Here is a 19,017-nt window from a genome sequence, read left to right as displayed (position 1 = left end):
ACCACAGGTGTGTCAGAAACTGAGCTGAAATGGACTTAATGGGAACACAATGTGTTGCATAGTTTGTAATTGAATGTGAAAGATGGAAAAAATGTTGCTCTAAACAGAAACCATGAGGTGTGTGTGTGTGTGTGTGTGTGTGTGTGTGTGTGTGTGTGTGTGTGTGTGTGTGTGTGTGTGTGTGTGTGTGTGTGTGTGTGTTTGTGTGTGTGTGTGTGTGTTGTGTGTGTGTGTGTGTTGCAGGTCCACATTAAATGTGTTGAGTACTAACTTATTTTTTATTTTTTGGAGTAACGATTATAATTTTCAAACCCATGTCTGTCACTACAACTTCTGAATAAATTATTCGAGCATCTCTATTTTATTATGTGTCGTCTTCATTGTTATTTTTCATGACCCCTGAATGTAGGCTACAGGATGAGGGTTGGGATGGTGCACAGTATGTTTGTTTCAGGCTTGTAGTTTTAGGTTCAGGTGTGATTGGGTCAGCGGTTTCTTGAAAGGATTCAAGTGGTTCTTCCATGAATATCTGGAAATGTTGGACTTCATTGTAATTAGATTCTGAGCTGTAATGTAATTTGAGGTAGTTTGCTAGAAATTAATGAATGACTACTCATGATAGCTTTCACTTTACCATTCACCGTGTTCAGCAAAGCAGACCAACCGTACTAGAGATTAGTACAGAGACCAGTAGTTGCCAACATTTTTTACTTTGTCCTATGATTTCATTAAGCACTCACTGTCTAATTGTGACGCCTCATCACCAGTTGTCACCAATTCAACCAAAACGTGAGGCCTGAGGGGATAAAATTATTCACTTGAAGTCTGCGGTTGTGTAACAAAAATGTGTTGTTATTTCTGGTTTATCTGCTCCAGTTGTGACCCCTTGGAAAACCACTGCCACAGACTGTATAGGAATGCCTATAGAGTTTACCCTTATCAGTTTACCCTTTTCAGTGGTTGCGTAGTTTTATTTATAAAAGTGCATCATATTTTATAAACTCATGTTTTGTATTTAAAATCTTAATCTGTAAAGTAACAATAGTTGGCAGATAAATGTAACGTTACTGGAGTAAAAACTACAATTTCCTTCTGGATTGTGGTATAAGAAATAGAGAAACTCTTGTGAAGTGCCTCACATTATTTTAATACTGGCAGTTATACAATGAAGACACTAATGAGCAGCATAGTGTGGATTGCAACTCCTCAAATGTAACTAGTGTGGCTACAATATGAGACTCTTTAAAGTTATTCAATTCAATTCAATTGTATTTATAGTATCCAATCATAACAAGAGTTATCTCAAGACACTTGAGATAACCACACTCTATAATTTACAAAGACCTGCACACCAGCACATGTAGCCTGTCAAGTTATAGCTTTACAATGTGTAGTAAACGGTCTATGGGTAAACCCAGTGTTTAGTAGACTTGCTCGGACTAGCACTAGGACCCAGTTGAGCTCTGGATAATGAACCAGCGGCTGCCGAGTCAAACTATAAACTGTAGCGGCCACTCTGACTCACTTGGCCGCACAGCAGGCTGACAGAGCTCCGCTGTGTCTTTGGCGAACACGCCTCACATGTTCACAACCGTAACTTTTAAATGAAACAACTAACCGGAAATAAGTAACTAGAATTTCAAATATAAAACGACATGGACTCCAAACACCAAAGTGGTGAGTAACAGTCTCTCTTTTAATATTACATGTTCATATCCGCGAAAAACTACAGTAACCATGTAATAACTTTGTAAAGAAGTCTCCATAAATATAAAGACATATGTATATTTAAGCACACTTCTAAGGAGATAACGTTAAATAGTTACAAACGCGCGACACAATTCAAAACAGGATAAATACCCTATACTAAAATAGCATAGACATACATGCTTGTTACTTTGAAGAGATAGGCTACATATATTATTTAATTTGAGTTCCCATTTAACAAATTTAAAGGAAAGCACTATCAGTCAGTTTATCTGAGTAAAACCGCCTCGCGCCCTGCTGGCTGCTGCTCCCGGTTAGTGCGCTGGAGTAACTGGAGAGTGATGTCATAATACCTACACGCCGGTTGGTGCGCTGTGTGTGTGTGTGTGTGTGTGTGTGTGTGTGTGTGTGTGTGTGTGTGTGTGTGTGTGTGTGTGTGTGTGTGTGTGTGTGTGTGTGTGTGTGTGTGTGTGTGTGTGTGTGTGTGTGTGTGGATGGAGGAGGAGGTGTCCTCACTCAGGTAGTGATGCAATCTGATACCAACGGAGATTTGCCCCGCTGGAAGCAGCGCCGCTGGAAGTGAAGCAGCAGCAGAAGCAGCTGAATGGCTGCTCTGTTTTTCAAACTCCTTCAGGCGACAGTGCTGCAAACAGGAAGCTGCATTATGTGACACCAGGTGACGAAGCTGTGGCCTGAATTGAAAATCTGGCAAACAAGGCTTACAAGTGATTATCTTAAAGGAAACAATGGCTATTATGAAGCATTCATTGTTAAAACACCCCTGTATGTTGCCTACAGATGATTGATCTAATAGGCCCATTATGCATATGGATGCACACTGGGTGCAGCGTTACAGCATACTCACTACCAGTGTTACATTAGTTACATCAGACATTTAAACTTGTCATAGTAGGAGAAGCACATGTTTTTTTAACAATGGCTGTTTTATTCCGTAGGCAGTTAAATAAATGGACCGACAGATCCCGTTGCTCTGGACGGAGACCAGTGAAGTCTATTAGAAGCACTTTTCCGGTGATGGCTGAGCGTTACTGCGCAGCCTCCCACTGAGCTTGACGACGTAGATGTCGACGTAGATGTGACGTGAGCAACCTGTCTGAAAGTTGGAAGTCTTCTGGTAGCTGTGCCAAGAGAAATCTCAATCATTCCGATTCTTGCAGAGACGGAGAGTGTAGGTGTATGTAAGGAGATAACATAGGCACAGGCTAATTATTGCTAACTGAAATGCTAGTTAAAATTAGTTATTAAACTTAAACAGCTAACGTGAGTGGAAACTGCCTGCGAGCTTCTCCTGTACTGTACGGTGATTCCTCTACTATGCGACAGTAAGTCGCGTGGTTATGACACAATCGTTAGCCTATTTTCACAAATGTCTGCTACGGAGCCATAACGTGAGGTACAAGGTAATGGAGCCTATACATTTCGTGTTTCTTTAGAAATAAACAATGGACAAATAGAGTCTTAAAACGCTTCAGATGTAAAGTTATTCGCTGTCAAAGTGACGTCAAAATGAATGGCAGTCAATGGAATGCTAATGGCGGGTGATGGCTTGTTAGCATCAAAATAGCACCATAGGAGCTACGGGTTGTGGAGAGAGACTTACCCCCTTGTTTTATTCAAGTGTCCCAGTAAGTCAGGACAGTGAGCCAGCATCCATAACACCTGGACCCTGAGACCATCATTAAATGTACTGTGACAACTCCAAATATTTTCCATGAAGAAGGCCTCTCAAACACCTGACACAAGCTTTGTGGCCAAACATGTGTGCAGCTGTGCCCTACAAAAGAACATACTCTCACTGTGGAAAAAAAACAGGAATAATTGATTATGGTGTTCTGAGCCAATAACTCAACAGCTGCAACAAATTTGTACCAATTGAAGATCTTAAAATGGCTTGGCGGCGTTAAAACTACAGGGGCAACATTCTGTTTTAACGACTGTCACAAGCCTTGACCTCAACCATGGTTCCCTTACATTTCCTTTTCCCTTTCCCTCACACAGCGATCCTCCCCCCACCCCTCTCATTCAACTCTCTTTCAGAGTCAGAAAAGGCCAGAACTCTTTATTGATTTAATTCTAAGTTGTCGTTCAAAGGGCAGGGTAATGACTTTGCCTCTGTAAACCCAGAGTGAGCTGTACTGCTAATCTACTGCAGTTGCAACTTTCTGCGACAGAGATATCCAAAGCAGCAGGTCTGTACGTTGGTGTGGTGTAGGTGGAAACTAAGGTGATGTGGCGATAACTCTGCTACTATCCAGGAAAAACCCTGGATCATGTTTTGTCCAGCTGACAGTTATCACCACCACCATATCACACCTGAAAAAACACTAAAATACTAGTGTTTGTGTTGGTGTCTCTGTCTATGTGTGTGTGTGTGTGTGTGTGTGTGTGTGTGTGTGTGTGTGTGTGTGTGTGTGTGTGTGTGTGTGTGTGTGTGTGTGTGTGTGTGTGTGGTGTTTTTTAGTGGGCTTCTTTTCATCTAACTCTTGACAAGAAAACAAATCAGTGTTTTTTCCCAAATGTCAAACTGTTCCTTTAAACGGTCTAAAAGATAGAGCTGCAGGGTTGTGTGTGTTTTTTTTAGTGGTTTATGACACAAGCAAAACTATCACATGACATGAAGCCACTTGATTTAATGCTAATATCAAAAATGTCACTGCAGGTTGAAAGGAAATTATTAATATTTTGTGAAAGATGTGTAATTAGTTTCTTGCAGAGAGATAAATTAGAAGATCAATCTCGGCAAGAAAGCTTTATATTCCAAAATGTCAAAATGTTTCTTTCAGCTGGAAGAAAGGGGATTCTTTTTTACTCCAGAATGCATCAACATGTTCTTTGTTGAGCTAATTAAGGAGTGTGGCTTTCCCATGGTCACTGTAGTGGCTGTATGGCTTCATACCTGGTGAAACCACAGCACAACAGTCTGGGTTTTAAATTAGACTCATGCTGTGCCACAGTGTCCGCGCCAGTGTCATGCTCCTGTTTCCTGTGTCTCCTCACCATTTACTATCTGAGGACAATGATAAGATACTGAAAGAATGTGAAAAAAGAGAGGATTTCACGACTTATTTCCCCCAGCTGTTTCTTTTCAAAGATTTCGCTAGTTTGGTTTCTGGAGGGGACTTTTTGAAGTATAAGACTGAATGCTAACCCCGGGCGAGCAGTGACACTATCTTCCGTTGTCACGAAAATATGAATTACAGGATGCAGAATCTCTGAAGTAGACTTTTGTCTGAGAGGGAGCTGCTTTGGTCGCCAAGACTTGAACTCTGACCTTCGTCTGAAGAGGATGGGTGTCTGGAGAAGGGATGGAGGGAGGCAGGCGAGGGAAAGGAGTTAAAAGGAAAGGATCAGAAAGGGAGGGAGAAAAAGAAAGGAGTGGAATAGAGAATGTGGGATCTGGAGGGACCTCAACCTCTGGGAGTGTGGGGGAGGCAGGAAGAGGGCGCCTGCTATAGTGCAAAACAGCAGCTTTATACATTTTGGAGGCTTGAAATTCTCTTAACTTGAAAAAGGCATGACAACGTATGTTACATAAGTATAATTTGAATGTTACTGTTACAGATAATTATGTGCCTCAGGCAACATGATTCATTGAAACAACAATTCAATGCAATGTACTCATATATTTCTTCCTAGTCCTAAAGTGTTGGAAAATAAAAAGGAGGGATTGTTTGGATGGGAGCAGCAAGTCAGGGAGAAGGTTAGCCTTGGATTGGCGTGATTGATAGGTTAGACGTGTAATGGATGGGAGTCAAAAGCCTCAGGTTAGGAGGAGAAAAGTATCTTTTCTCTGTCACTCTGCTGTCCATAGGCATTTTGTGGTGGGATAAATAGCACCATCAGTGAGTAGTAGTAGTTGTTTTGTTCTGAGCTGTAACCAAACACGCTAAATCAGTTCAAATGGGAGTCGCATGGCTCAGGTCTCATGACTGACCTTCCTCCTGTCTGCGGACACACAAAAATGTGGGTAAAAGACACAAACACATTTCCCAAAGTACTCTTGTGACTGTATGCTTGCTCTGTATAGGGTTATATCTTCTTTTTAAGAGACAAATTTAAAAAAGCGTGTGTGTGCTCCCTGTAGAGTAGGGGAGGTAAGTGACTGTCCATTACCAAATTCAAAAAGGAAATCTGTGCTGCGTGTGTGTGTGTGTGTGTGTGTGTGTGTGTGTGTGTGTGTGTGTGTGTGTGTGTGTGTGTGTGTGTGTGTGTGTGTGTGTGTGTGTGTGTGTGTGTGTGTGTGTGTGTGTGTTTGAGCGTGTGTGTGTGGAATGGGGGGTTACAAAGATCCCTCTGTGGGTGAGACCGACCGCAAGCCTCCAGAACAGCTGATTCTCAGCCTCTGAACCCTCCGGTCCCCCCAGAGAGAGAGAGAGAGAGAGAGAGAGATGTACACAGACTTGGAGGAGGGAGAGAGACATAATTGAATGGACGGCCTTGACTGTAAAGTTAGACTTCAAGAAACAGAAAATAGACCAAATGCCTACTGCTGGCTTCGTTTACTCTGCGATTGATTACATTGCATCTTGTGTTTTTTCAGCTTGTGTTGCCACATTTCCTGAATATGTGAAGTACAATAGATCAATAGAGAAACTTCTTGAACTGCTTATTCAATAGATTGTGAATAAACTGAGAATGGTGACAGAAAAACATCTGGAAGCAAGTGTGAACAGAGATGGACGGAGAGTTTAGGACGACTGAGGATGTTGGGACCTTTACAGTCTATGGTTGGGACAGAATGAGAAACAGCAGGGCGGAGAGAAATGGAAAAAGAGAGAGGGGAAAGCAGGAGGGGGGGGGTGAGCGAGAGGAGGTGAGACCCACAGTAGGATGGAGGAGAGAGTCAAGATCAGGAAGGAGTGGACGGACGCTTCTGTCGACAGCTAAGACAGGAAACCACAGCTGCTGGCCGAGAAATACTACTACACACACACACACACACACACACACACACAGCTGCTGGAGATATACTGTATCCTTTAACCCTGAATGCCCATAGATCGAGACCATGCAGCTGTGTTGCACCACACCCCTCTTAGACTGTGTGTGTTGGTTCCTGTTTTGTTTTTTTGTTCGGGTTTCTGACATTGTATTGTTTGCTCTGGTCTTGCGGAGCATTGTAGTCATCTAATTTTGGCTCTTGTGGAGACAATAGAGTATTGTTAGACTGGGGGGGCGGGGGTTGGAAGACTGAGGGCTTTTCTCTCACTCTCTCTCTGTCTTCACACTGTGTGTGAGAGAAAGAAAGAGACTGTTTTGATCTTATTTTAACTTAACTCTTAGCTCTTGCACTTTTTTCAGTGTATTTCATCCTTGAACATCTTTACTTACCTGCTACTAAAAACGTTTTTTTTACATGAATTTTAACATCTGATTTGTCACCACTGAGGACGTGGTCAGTTTTTCTGGCTACTGTATGGCCCATTAGAAATGTTCTTCCTAATAAAAATGAAATGAAACATTTGGTATGGTGCTTTCAGAGTTTATTCAGACTGTAAGAAGGACAAGAGGTCAAAAGGGATTTTTTTTCAATTTATTCGGGGAGAAGATTTATAGAGGAGGTAGATTACTTTCTCAGTGGTTTAAAGAAAACACTTCTGAATTTGATGTCCCATGTTGAGGTTTTAGCATGCCTACTGAAGTGTCCATGAACTTCCTGTCGACATTGTTTGTGTTTTGGGTGAAACGACATTGTAAATAAAAAAATTTTAATGACAAAAATGACAAAGATTTAATGTTTCCCCAAAATATTTTTCTTGGCAGTGTGGAAAAAGCCACTTAAAGAGCATGTGGGCCATGGTGAGACAGTAAAACTTTCCACTGAAATCCAAACAGAAATGTAATAATTTTAGGGTTAGCAGCAGCTCTTAAACTCATAATGATCCACTCCATCTGTACAATGGCAGGAATGATACTTTATCATATTAATAGTGGCCAATAGCAAGTATTTAATGAAAGGTCAGCTGATTACTCTACTATAGGACTGGAGCTGTCTGCTTAAGACTCAATGTCCTTTTTGTCAAACATCTGCCTCTCTTATGAATGAATGAACAAACTCAGGCAGTTTGGTAACCAGATCCTATTCTATCTCTAGTGGAATTAAAGATTTTCCTCTTTTCTTTGGCTCCATTTCCTGGAAGCTTCCTGCCCCCTTCTCCTCACCTCCTTTCTCTCTAACACCCCCCCCCCCTCCTCCTCTCTGTCGGCTCTGAGCAGGATGTGTGGCAGAGCTTTTGGAACAATTGTCAAGGTCAACAAAACACACACACAGACACAGACACACAGGATGTCAGCGTTGAACATGAAACAATTTATTTTTCAAAGACAGCTTGAAATGTCCAAACTGAAAGAAGGACTTTATCGTGGTGGTGCAGCGACGAGAGAACAGACTCACTAATACACAACAACACCGACTAGGGAAATGAATAGGGCAATGTGTTAGGATGCTAAATGTCTCCTCCCTGTCAGCTGTTGCGACAGGCGGTAAGCTGAGTTCCAAACTGGCTTAATGCCCCTCGTGGACTGCCAGTTTTGCTCGCACTTGCTTGTATGGCCTTGCATGTGTTTGTTAAATGGATATTTGATGCACTTGTTGTAATAGCATAAGAATTTTAACCATGTTAAGAGTCCGCAGCGTGGGCCTTTTATGATGGTGTTCGACGCCAGCAAATACATTTATACTATATGCTATATTTCATTCTGCAAACTGTTTGTTTTTCAGTTGTGATGGAGCGGCTTGTGAATGAGCTAGGCTCTCTGCTAAAGATGCTGGACCACGAGACGGTCAGTCCTGCCACTGCTGACAAGATGGCCTCCATACGTAACATCATGGACTCGATGCAGCTGTCAGGTACAGAACCACGTCTCAGACGGAGGGGGCATTGTGCATAACATCTCTGGTATATATTTCTCACCTTATAAGCATTGTTCGGTGCAGTGATGTGACAAACACCTTTGAACTTTATTAACTCACTGCAACAACAATGGTAATATTTATTTTGGATGCACTCCTGCTGATGTGATTTTTACAGTTGGCAAAACATAGCTTCCATTAATTATTGTACAGCGTGGAAAAACAACACTCACATATTCGTTTATAAAGCATTAAAGGTCCCATGACATGGTGCTCTTTGGATGCTTATATAGGCCTTAGTGGTCCCCTAATACTGTATCTGAAGTCTCTTTCCCGAAATTCAGCCTTGGTGCAGAATTACAACCACTAGAGCCAGTCCCACAATGAGCTTTCCTTAGTACGTGCCATTTCTGTGTCTGTAGCTTTAAATGTTATTGAAGAGGAAAGAGGGGGGGGCAAGTTGGAGGGTGGGGGTGTGGCCTTGACCAACTGCCACTTTGCTTGTTTATAAGCCATGATGTCTCTCTCTTTTTCATGGGTGGGCCAAATTCTCTGGGCAGGCAAAGCAGAGAAAGGGGAGGTAACCTTGCTCCTTATGACCTCATAAGGAGAAGATTCCAGATCGGCCCATCTGAGCTTTCATTTTCTCAAAGGCAGAGCAGGATATCCAGGGCTCGGTTTATACCTATCGCCATTTCTGGCCACTGGGAGACCATAGGCAGGCTGGGGGAACTCATATTAATGTTAAAAAACCTCATAAAGTGAAATTTTCATGCCATGGGACCTTTAAATTACTTTTTCCAAACACATTTTTTTATTCTTTCATTGAGCCAGAATTGAGTCTTCTTGCGTAAGTAAGCACTTCATTTCAAGCTGCTGGGGGTTGACACAGCAAAGGTATAATATGTCATTTAACAACATGTATTTAAGGACAACATGTTAAATGTCTAACAGGGAAAAGTAAATTTAGAGTGTTAAATGATGCACAACTACAAATGAGATTTTATTTATTTGATGTAAATGGAGCGAGCATGCTTTTGGTTTTTCAGCTTCATCCTGCGACACATTCATTCAGTGTGACTCTTGCAGCTGAAGCATTTCTGAGTTGAGCAATTTGTTCAAGGTCACTACAACAGTGTTTACTCAGACAAGGACAGAGCACTTCTCTCTTACTCATCTTCTTGCAATGGGGCATCCTTCCTGTCATGAGCCCGCCATACTGCAACTGCACAACACCGCATAAGTACTGTAGTTGTATTGCATTAAGAAGCATGCACATGGACATCAAATCTTACCGAGGTCTTTACAGTAGATCCTTTTTTATCTCTGAGATGCAGGATGTCAGAGAGGATAAAAGGATTGCAGTAAGAGGATAATGAAATGTAAAGTTAAGAGAGGATAATGAGAGGAGGTCAAAGAAAGGAGAAAAGCAAAACATCCTGATAGTAACACGTCCTCACAATTGTTTGAATGGACCCAGGCTGCCCTGCCCATTCACTCTCTTCAGGTTTTTACACAGCACATTAGCATATTCCACTTCAATTCAGCTTTTTACAGCCAGATACCTTGAGCATTTATTTCTTAAGCTGATTCGGAGGTTTAGCAAACTTTCACATACATTTAATGACTTTAGTTATCTTTGTTCTTCTGGTTACAAAGATGTTCAAGCGCCAACCTGCGCTCCTTTGTTATCTGACTTACAAACGTAGGTCTCCATACAATTTCATACAATATTTGTCTAAAGATGCAGATTGTCCAGTATTGATAGTCACTGAGAGCTCTCTGAGCACTACACCACTCCCTAAGCATACACCACAATCCTAACCCTAACTTTGATCCTATTTCTAACCCATAATTTATCTTTTCCACAGTCAATGGATCAGACGTCTACGTGAACAGCTGTCTCTATGGCAACGGCACTAGTTTTGTAGAGTCTCTGTTTGAGGATTTTGGTGAGTAGACCTTTAAACCAGCTCAGTGTTATGAAGACTTAGTTAGTTAGTTACATTAGTGTTTATTTCCAATCAAAATACCACAACATCTACAAAATGTACAATATTATAACATGTATTATATATTATAGTTATGGTAACATGAATCCTCTTCCAGACTGTGATCTGCACATGCTCAGTGTGTCTCCAGTGGAACAGAAAGAGCACAAAGACGAAGAGGAGAAGACTCATCCCAATAAATCTGTAAGTCCTCTACAGTATCTACCTGTCAGTTCATCTGTTCTCCTGGAAACTAAAACTTTGGTTTAACTTTCACCTCAGACGCCAACTGACACGCCCCCCCCTCCTCTGCCAACCACCCCCCTTCCTGATGACTACTATGAAGAGGCTGTTCCTCTACATCCTGGATCCACCCCTCAGTACTTTACCACCAACATGAACAGTTCCGTAAAACTCCAAAACACAGATTTGCACACTTATGAAATATTGTAACCTACTGAATTATTTGAAGTTTTCTCTTTTATCTCATCTCGACTCTCAACTCAACTCTGTTGCAGCTTCTAGGAACTCTGTGGAGGATGCCTACTATGAAGATGCAGACAATAACTACCCCATTACCAGGCTTAATGGGCCGCCTAAAAACTCCTGTGAGTCTACCCTCTGTTGTGCTTACTCATGTTAGTAATTCAAATATACAAATATAAACAGAGGCATGTTCTGGTTAGAAGTAAGTAGAATACACGAATGAACAGAACCAGAAGTTGTTGTAAATAAATGATTTATGTTATTTTCGGTACTCAGACAATGACTCCGATGCTCTGAGCAGCTCCTACGAGTCTTACGAGGAAGAAGAAGAAGAAGCCAAAGGGCGAGAACAACCTCAGGGATGGACGGCTGAGGAGAGTCCCGACGGACCAGTGAAAGACTGCCGCATCTGTGCCTTCCTGCTGCGAAAGAAACGCTTTGGCCAATGGGCTAAACAGCTCATCGTTGTCCGAGACAATAAACTGCAGGTAAATAGAGCTGCTCATGTGTCTTTATTTAAACTTTCGAACCAAAGGGTCTAATGTAAAATCTGGTGTTATTTTGGGCTGATTTTCGTACAAAGTGAAATAGCATCAAATAGCATCAAACAATACATGAAAGTAATTTTTTTGTGACTTGGAGTTACAGTATCTCAATATCTCTCCTTCACAGTGCTATAAGAGCATCAAAGAGAGCACTCCCCACACAGAGCTCCCGCTGAATCTGTGCAACGTCATCTACGTCCCAAAGGAAGGCCGGAAAAAGAGACATGAGTTGCGCTTCTCGTTGCCTGGAGGCGAAGCTCTAGTCCTGGCTGTTCAGAGTAAAGAGCAGGCCCAGCGGTGGCTCAAGGTACCTATATTCACTATAGCAGAGGGCTGGTGCCGAGCAGAGGTGTATAGTCCAGGTGCCAGAAAGTAAAAATCCTGCCATGTTTTTGGATCTGCCTCTACATCTAGAACAGGTGTTTTCACTAACAAGCTCATCTACCTGGTAGAGGAGCTGGTTTAGTGATGGTTGGGACAGCTGCTGGACAGGATTTCTACTTTCTGGCACCTGGACTATACACCTCTGGTGCCGAGACAGACAGGAGTGGGGCACGACACGGGGGGAATAGGGCTGTGGGGGACAACACAGGGTTGTTTTAAAGTGAATATTTTCTTTTTCTGGAACCAGGTGGTTCAAGATGTTGGCAGCCAATGTAGCAACACTGAAGGACTGGATGGATCCACGTCTCCCATCATACAGAGGAAGTTGGAGCTTGACAAGGTATGCACATGTACATGCATGTACTGTGTTTATCTACAGTATTTGACAGTAATGGCTTTTACTGTAATATCTATTTTTTCTTCATTTACTGAGGTGTGTTTCATTCTGAATCTATACGCTAGTTTTTACATTTCAATGTCTTTCGCTGACATCAGCTTTTTCAGCCCACGCATGACACAACTGTTCCTTTGGCTTCCAGTTATAAGCAGTGAGTGAGGTGACATTATTGCGGTTGCTGAGCTGGCCAGTTTTCAAAGAGCTTCATACCCTCAACAAAGTTTTGGCACACAGCTGCAGAGCCAACGAGCTGAATGCATGGTGACATGGCAGTTACACCCAGATGTTCAGAATAGGCTTAAAAATACATAAAGTCAATAAACCATTCATCAAGAAACTTCTGTCATTTCTGTTGACATGATTTTGCTCAGTTAAAGGACAGAGGGATTTGTCAAAACAGGGTAGATATATGTGTTAATATGTAACATTCCTCTCCTCTTCTTTAACAAGGAAAAAGAAGTAATAAAGGTTTCTCCTTTTTTGTTTTGCCAGGTGCTGCAGTGTGACCGGCAGGCATCAGACTCAGACAGCGGGCCGACAGCTGAAAACCAGTCCACTGCACAGGGACCAGGACGGGACACCATAGACTCACTGAGTAGGTTTACCTTCATAAGATAACAATTATTGATTATTATCGACTCTTTTATAATTGTTGTTTCAGTTAGTCAAGCTGAGGGATACAGCAGACTACTCTTATATGCTATATTGCTCTACTGGCTACCCACAAGCTAACGGTCAAGTCCAGTAAATGGGCAGGGTAAGTTAGCACCACAAATCCCATTCCTTTGGATACATACATTTATGTAACGACACAGAGTTTAAAGATGAGTCATAAATATTTATGTTGTACAGGAAGTGAAAAGAGTGTGATACTGATATATAATACAAAAAATGTAGGGTCATAAAAATGTTTTTGTGAAACTGTATTTATGAAGATGTTGATTCAACTTAATTTTGGAAGTTGTAGTTTGTGGTGCTGTTAGACTGTATTGGCATAATGCTGAGAGGCTTTTCTTTCTCTATATATTTCCACCCAATTATTATATCAATGAGGTTAGGCAAAATATTGCAAACACTTAGTGCTGTTAATGAAAACCTACAATATTAAAGATAAATTATTGTTGTGCAAAAGTGCTAATATTAGTATTAGTGGCCTCTCACCCTGAACACTAACTTTAACCTATACCTAAAACCAAGCCTTAACACTCAAATGGTCCTTAAAGGAAGTGAACACTAAAATGTCCTCACGGTCCTGAACTCAAGTCCCCACAACACACACACACACACACACACACACACACACACACACACACACACACACACACACACACACACACACACACACACACACACACACACACACATCCTTAAAACTGATTTAAACTGAGCGATCCTTGATGTTGGGTCAGAATATAGGTCAAACATAGTCATGTTGTTTCGATGTTGTTACAATCTGTTTACTGTCCGAGCGGCTCTGAACCTAAAGAGACATGAGAGAGAGGGAGAGACAGGAAGTGAGGCACGGACAGATATGACATCCTTCCTGTCCTCTTCCTGCGATTGTCTCCCACTGACATCATAGGAAGTAGGGTGGACAGAGCGCTGCGGCACCTGGTACATGCAGTTTGGACTTTCAAACACTCTAGGGGTATGCTGAATAAATAAAAGACATCTCTGTAATTAAATACAGTATATTATTTTTCAATTTTAAAAGTACAATGAGTCCTGTATTGGTGGTTTCACAAGAATGTCCACTTGAAACCTTTTATTCTCTTCCACGTTAGATGGAACATTGTTTTAATGTAATTGTAAATGTTTTTTGTATTAGAAAGTATTATTTAACACAAACGCAGCAAGGAAAAGTGATGAGGTCTATATGTTGGTATAACAAATTCTCCTCAACTCCACGACCACATTGTCAGCCCCAGCCCAGTCTGACCAGGGTATGTTTGATTTCAGACAGGGGGAAGCGCGGAGCATTCTCAGAGCTGACGGGGTCGATGAGCCGAGCAGCTGGGAAGAAAATTAATCGGATCATCACTTTCTCCAAACGGAAACCTCCTTTACCGGGAGAGCCTCCCTCGTCCTCTGGTCATCATGACAACCCACGCTGTGGTGAGGACACAAATTGATCAAGACGCTATTTGGTTGATTGACTGTCTGGTTGGTTAGTTTGTGGAATGCTTATTTAAGTGACTGATGATTAGATTATTTGCCAAAGTATTTGCAATGTAACATTAGTTTGGTTTGAAACAAGTTGATGCAGATGATATACATACCAAATATGTGAGAAAGGCTGTAGGCAAAAAACACCATTGTGCTGTACTAAACATGTCTGCCGTCTTTTCATCACTTTCAAATGCCTCCTGTCTTTCTCCGCAGGCTTCCTCAGTGTGTGTCTGAGCGGCTCTTGGAAGGAGCGTTGGTGTGTTGTGCGAGGAGGTAGCTTGTACCTGCAGAAGGACCCCGGGGACCAGCGCCCACCAGTCATTGTGGTGCCGCTCCAAGGTGCAGAGGTGGTGACTGGAGGCCTCGGCCCCAAACATCCCTTCTCTTTCTGCATCCTGCAGGCGGGCAGCGAACTAGCATCTTTAGAGGTAATGTATTGTGGTATCAAAATATCCATTTTAACTGGTAGAGGAGATACAATGTAAACAGATTGATGATTTGTATGTCACTGTAGACACAGATGAGACAGAAAGTTTAACATGTGCACAGGGAAGACACACCTACATTTTTCTGCAAGCCAAGTACCTTTGTTTATGTGCGTTTGTGTGCGTTGTGTGTGTGTGTGTGTGTGTGTGTGTATATGTGTGTGTGTATGTCCATCAGGCCAGCTGCTCAGAGGATCTTGGCCGCTGGCTGGGTGTGTTGTTTGCAGAGACCGGCAGCACCACTCTCCCTGAAGAACTGCACTATGACTACATCGACGTCGATACGCTCACTGACATCCGGCACGCTGCCAGACACTCCTTCCAGTGAGTCACTTCCTACAATATATGTTTGCGTGTTTCCGCACATATCCAGAGTTTTCTATCTCTTTCTGTCTCATGGGCTTTTATGCTGAAATACATCTGTCTCTGTTTTCTTCCTCTCAGATGGGCCACTACCACTGCTACCTCCTCCAGCAGTGCCTCGACAGACTCCAGAACATATGATGAGGTCTATGAAAGTGTTGTGGTGAGGAAACATCACGTGTACCAGTGATAAAGTACAATATCATTAAACATGAAGAAGCTTTAAAACTTTTTGAGTCTTTATCTGCCACTCGACTCTCCCCGCTGATCCTCTCCTCTTCCTATCATGTTCAGTCGCAGGTTTATTTAAAATCACAAAAATTATTATGAGACTTCGGCCTCTGTTATTTTGCTGTTTGTGGGTGGATGTTCAGAATTAAACATGAGTAAATTACACATTATTACACTTTTGCTGTACAGTTTTATATATTATATATATTCATTCAAATAAATTGGGCTCTGGAAATGTAGATTTTTAAAATGTACTTGTTTTTCCTATAGGAGGGGGATGATGAGAGCATAGCTGCACCAGTGAGACGTCATGCCTCCTTCTCCAGCAGGGACTCTGAAAAAACTGAGCAACAGGCCGCCGTCAAAAGACACGCCTCCAGTGAGTCTCCTTTGGTTTTATAATTGATTAGACTGGCTACATAAAAATGATATGATAGAAAATGTGGCTGAAAATTGTTAGATATGTTACATCTGGCTCCCCCTGCTCGTGAATGTGGTGAAAATTAAAAGTTTGTCAAAGTGAATAGTTAACTAGCTCAATGACATTTTTCTCATCATATACATAGCAATGCTGGTGCAGGTTGATTTATTTTCTGCCATTTATTGTGTTAGATGTAATTCAGTATGGACGGTATGGGAAGACGCGTGCAGAGGAGGACGCCAGGCGGTACCTTACTCAGAAGGAAGAGCTGGAGAAGCAAAAGGAAGAGCTCAGACATGCACTGATTTCCTTCCGCAGGGAGAAGAAGGACGTGAAAGAGGAGATGAAGAGTGTTACAGGTCAGAGACAAATCACACGCAGCACTGTTTAAAGTGCTCATATTATGCTCATTTTCAGGTTCATAATTGTATTTAAAGGTTGTACCAGGATAGGTTTACATGGTTTAATTTTCAAAAAACATTATATTTTTGTTGTACTGCACATTGCTGCAGCTCCTCTTTTCACCCTGTGTTGAGCTCTCTGTTTTAGCTACAGAGTGAGGCATCACACTTCTGTACCATCTTTGTTGGGAGTCGCACATGCGCAGTAGCTAGGTAAGGACTACCAGCCAATCAGAAGCAGAGTATGAGGGCGTGCCACGCTAGCAGCTAGGCGAGCCTTATAACGTGTGTTACAAAGTGATGAACATTTGTCACAGAAGTAAAGGCTGGACTACAATAGAGCTGTTTGGAGCAGTTTGTGAACAGTGTTTTCTGTTGGTGATGGTAAGTCCCTTTGGGGTGGACTTTGGGCTTTTTCACTTTGTAAACCTATAATGTGCACAGAAAAGATATATGACACAATAAAGGTAAGGGAAAAAGCCAAAAAGCATAATATAAGCACTTTAAACTTCAGCTTTGTAGCAGTACTAACGTGTGTGTGTGTGTGTGTGTGTGTGTGTGTGTGTGTGTGTGTGTTGTGTGTGTGTGTGTGTGTGTGTGTGTGTGTGTGTGTGTGTGTGTGTGTGTGTGTGTGTGTGTGTGTGTGTGCAGGTCATGGTCTGGAACAGCGGTTAGCCAAGCTGGAGACGTTGTGTAAACAAAAAGAAGAGGAGAGGGTGGAGCTGGAGCTCAGACTGACAGAGGTCAAAGAAAACTTGAAGAAATCGTTAGCTAGAGGAGCACTGGGTCCTCCCACTGACACCAAGATCAGCATCAAGGTAGGTTGCTACAGCAGAGATGCTCTCCTGTATCATTCTTATAGAAAACTATAAACTGTCAAGAGAAAATCCATCATACTGCATATTTGCCCTGTTCTTTTTGGAAGATGTCAGATTCTTAAAGTGCATTTAGGTGGCAGACATATCCCATCACTGGATTTTAATACTAAATCTCAGTACATGTATCTTTTCAGATTTATCACTGCTTTAAAATACTTGGACATTTTGGGATATACGCTCATTCACCTTCTTGCTGAGAGTTAGATGAGACACTCTCATGTCTGCCTGCTAAATATGAAGCTACAGCCAGCAGCAAAATCTGCCTGTCAGCACTTTTAAAGCTCACTAATTAACATGTGTATCTTATGTGTGTGTGTTTAATCCGTACAAAAACCAAAGCCTAAAATCGACACATTGCGGATTTACAGTGAGTTACCTGCTGGACTGTTCCTTACCTGTGGCCAGTGACCTCCTGGAGTCTCCTCTGGATGCATGGCCACCTCACGTTGACGACAAGACTCCAGGAAGTTACTTATCCTGGCCACGAAATAGTCCATGAAAGCAAAATAAGCGTGAGTGGACTCTGGCATTTGTGTTTGTGTGTACAGGCACAGGGCAGCAAGGTTGAAAAGGTTTACAATGAGACTGTGCCGATCAACTCAGCATCGGAGCTTCGTAAACGCCCTCCATCTCTTCACGCCTCCTCCAAGGGGAACGTCATGCAGAAGGCAAAGGTAGGGTTTGTGTGTGTGTGTGTGTGTGTGTGTGTGTGTGTGTGTGTGTGTGTGTGTGTGTGTGTGTGTGTGTGTTATGTTTTCCTCACTTTGTGCTGTGTCATGGCTTCCAGGAGTGGGAGTCAAAGAAGGGGACCTAGACTGAACATAAACTGGTTGACAGATGAATTCATGGAGAGAGAAAACTGAGCTGTGACAGGAGGATGTGTAAAAGAAGAAACCGATGAAGATAACTGCCACTGGGAAGAAGAGGAAGAAGAAGAAGAGGAGGAGAAAGGGGAAGAGGACAGACCCTGACACAATCTTTCCTCCCCTTACCTATCAAGAAAAAGAGGAAACTTTGCAAGGACAGGTGCTGTCTCAACCACTGTAAATATGACAGACTTCACTGATATACCAGTACAGTATTAATGTGGATCACTATGAACATGAAATGTATATGTTTGTGTAAGTTTGCATGTCTGTTTACATTTGCACATGGTTGCAAAACATGAAAAAGTGATTATTTCATAGAAATTCATCGCAAAGGGAGAGTGTGGTTCATCAACACTAAGTTCAGAGTTACAGGCAAGACTTTCACTGATTTTATTCCTTTTTTTCAGGATGTTTGTCAATGTAAAATTAAAAACTAAAGTAAAGAAATTATTATTATTACCTTAAGTTATCTTTATTAGTGAGAGAATTTCCCACATCTTGTTAGGTGTGTTAAACAATTAAGAAAGGATATTGAGTATGACACTGTTCCTAAAAACAAATGAGTAAATGTTTATTATTGCAATGTGAAACCATTGGTTTTTAACCATTACATGTGTATTTTTTTTTATTTTTTATATTTGCCTATTGCACTTTATCTTGTTGTAATTTGTGATTACACAAATGTCTTGGAAATTAGCCTTAGCACCCCCAATTCACAATCGTGAGGATAAATGCCTGTGTCTGCTTTCATCACAGAGATAACATACACACATGTTGGAGTAAATTATACTTTATCAAGAAACTTTGTACACCGGA

The 19,017-nt window shown here is 41.9% G+C and overlaps 1 protein-coding gene across 2 annotated transcripts; it reads left to right on the top strand.

The window, feature by feature from the left end:
• Nucleotides 1–1,520: 1,520 nt before the first annotated feature.
• Nucleotides 1,521–19,017, top strand: LOC120544606 (actin filament-associated protein 1-like 1). 2 transcript variants are annotated; one of them, XM_039778479.1, is made up of 19 exons: nt 1,521–1,677; nt 8,450–8,578; nt 10,453–10,533; nt 10,691–10,776; nt 10,855–10,975; nt 11,091–11,180; nt 11,335–11,546; nt 11,731–11,910; nt 12,235–12,327; nt 12,877–12,979; nt 14,344–14,499; nt 14,767–14,981; nt 15,217–15,362; nt 15,483–15,564; nt 15,903–16,011; nt 16,245–16,412; nt 17,106–17,272; nt 17,881–18,006; nt 18,120–19,017. In XM_039778479.1, exons 1-19 carry the CDS (start codon nt 1,656–1,658, stop codon nt 18,144–18,146), a joined length of 2,313 nt encoding a protein of 770 aa, XP_039634413.1. In that variant the 5' UTR covers nt 1,521–1,655; the 3' UTR covers nt 18,147–19,017. The 2 variants fall into 2 exon arrangements, with proteins under 2 accessions (XP_039634413.1, XP_039634414.1); XM_039778480.1 differs by lacking the exons at nt 17,881–18,006; nt 18,120–19,017 and adding an exon at nt 17,701–17,871.

The sequence above is a fragment of the Perca fluviatilis genome, chromosome 16 (genome assembly GCF_010015445.1).
Source record: "Perca fluviatilis chromosome 16, GENO_Pfluv_1.0, whole genome shotgun sequence".
NCBI lineage: Eukaryota > Metazoa > Chordata > Actinopteri > Perciformes > Percidae > Perca > Perca fluviatilis.
Note: the sequence above shows the minus strand (reverse complement) of the source record. Positions and strands in the feature narration are given on the sequence as shown.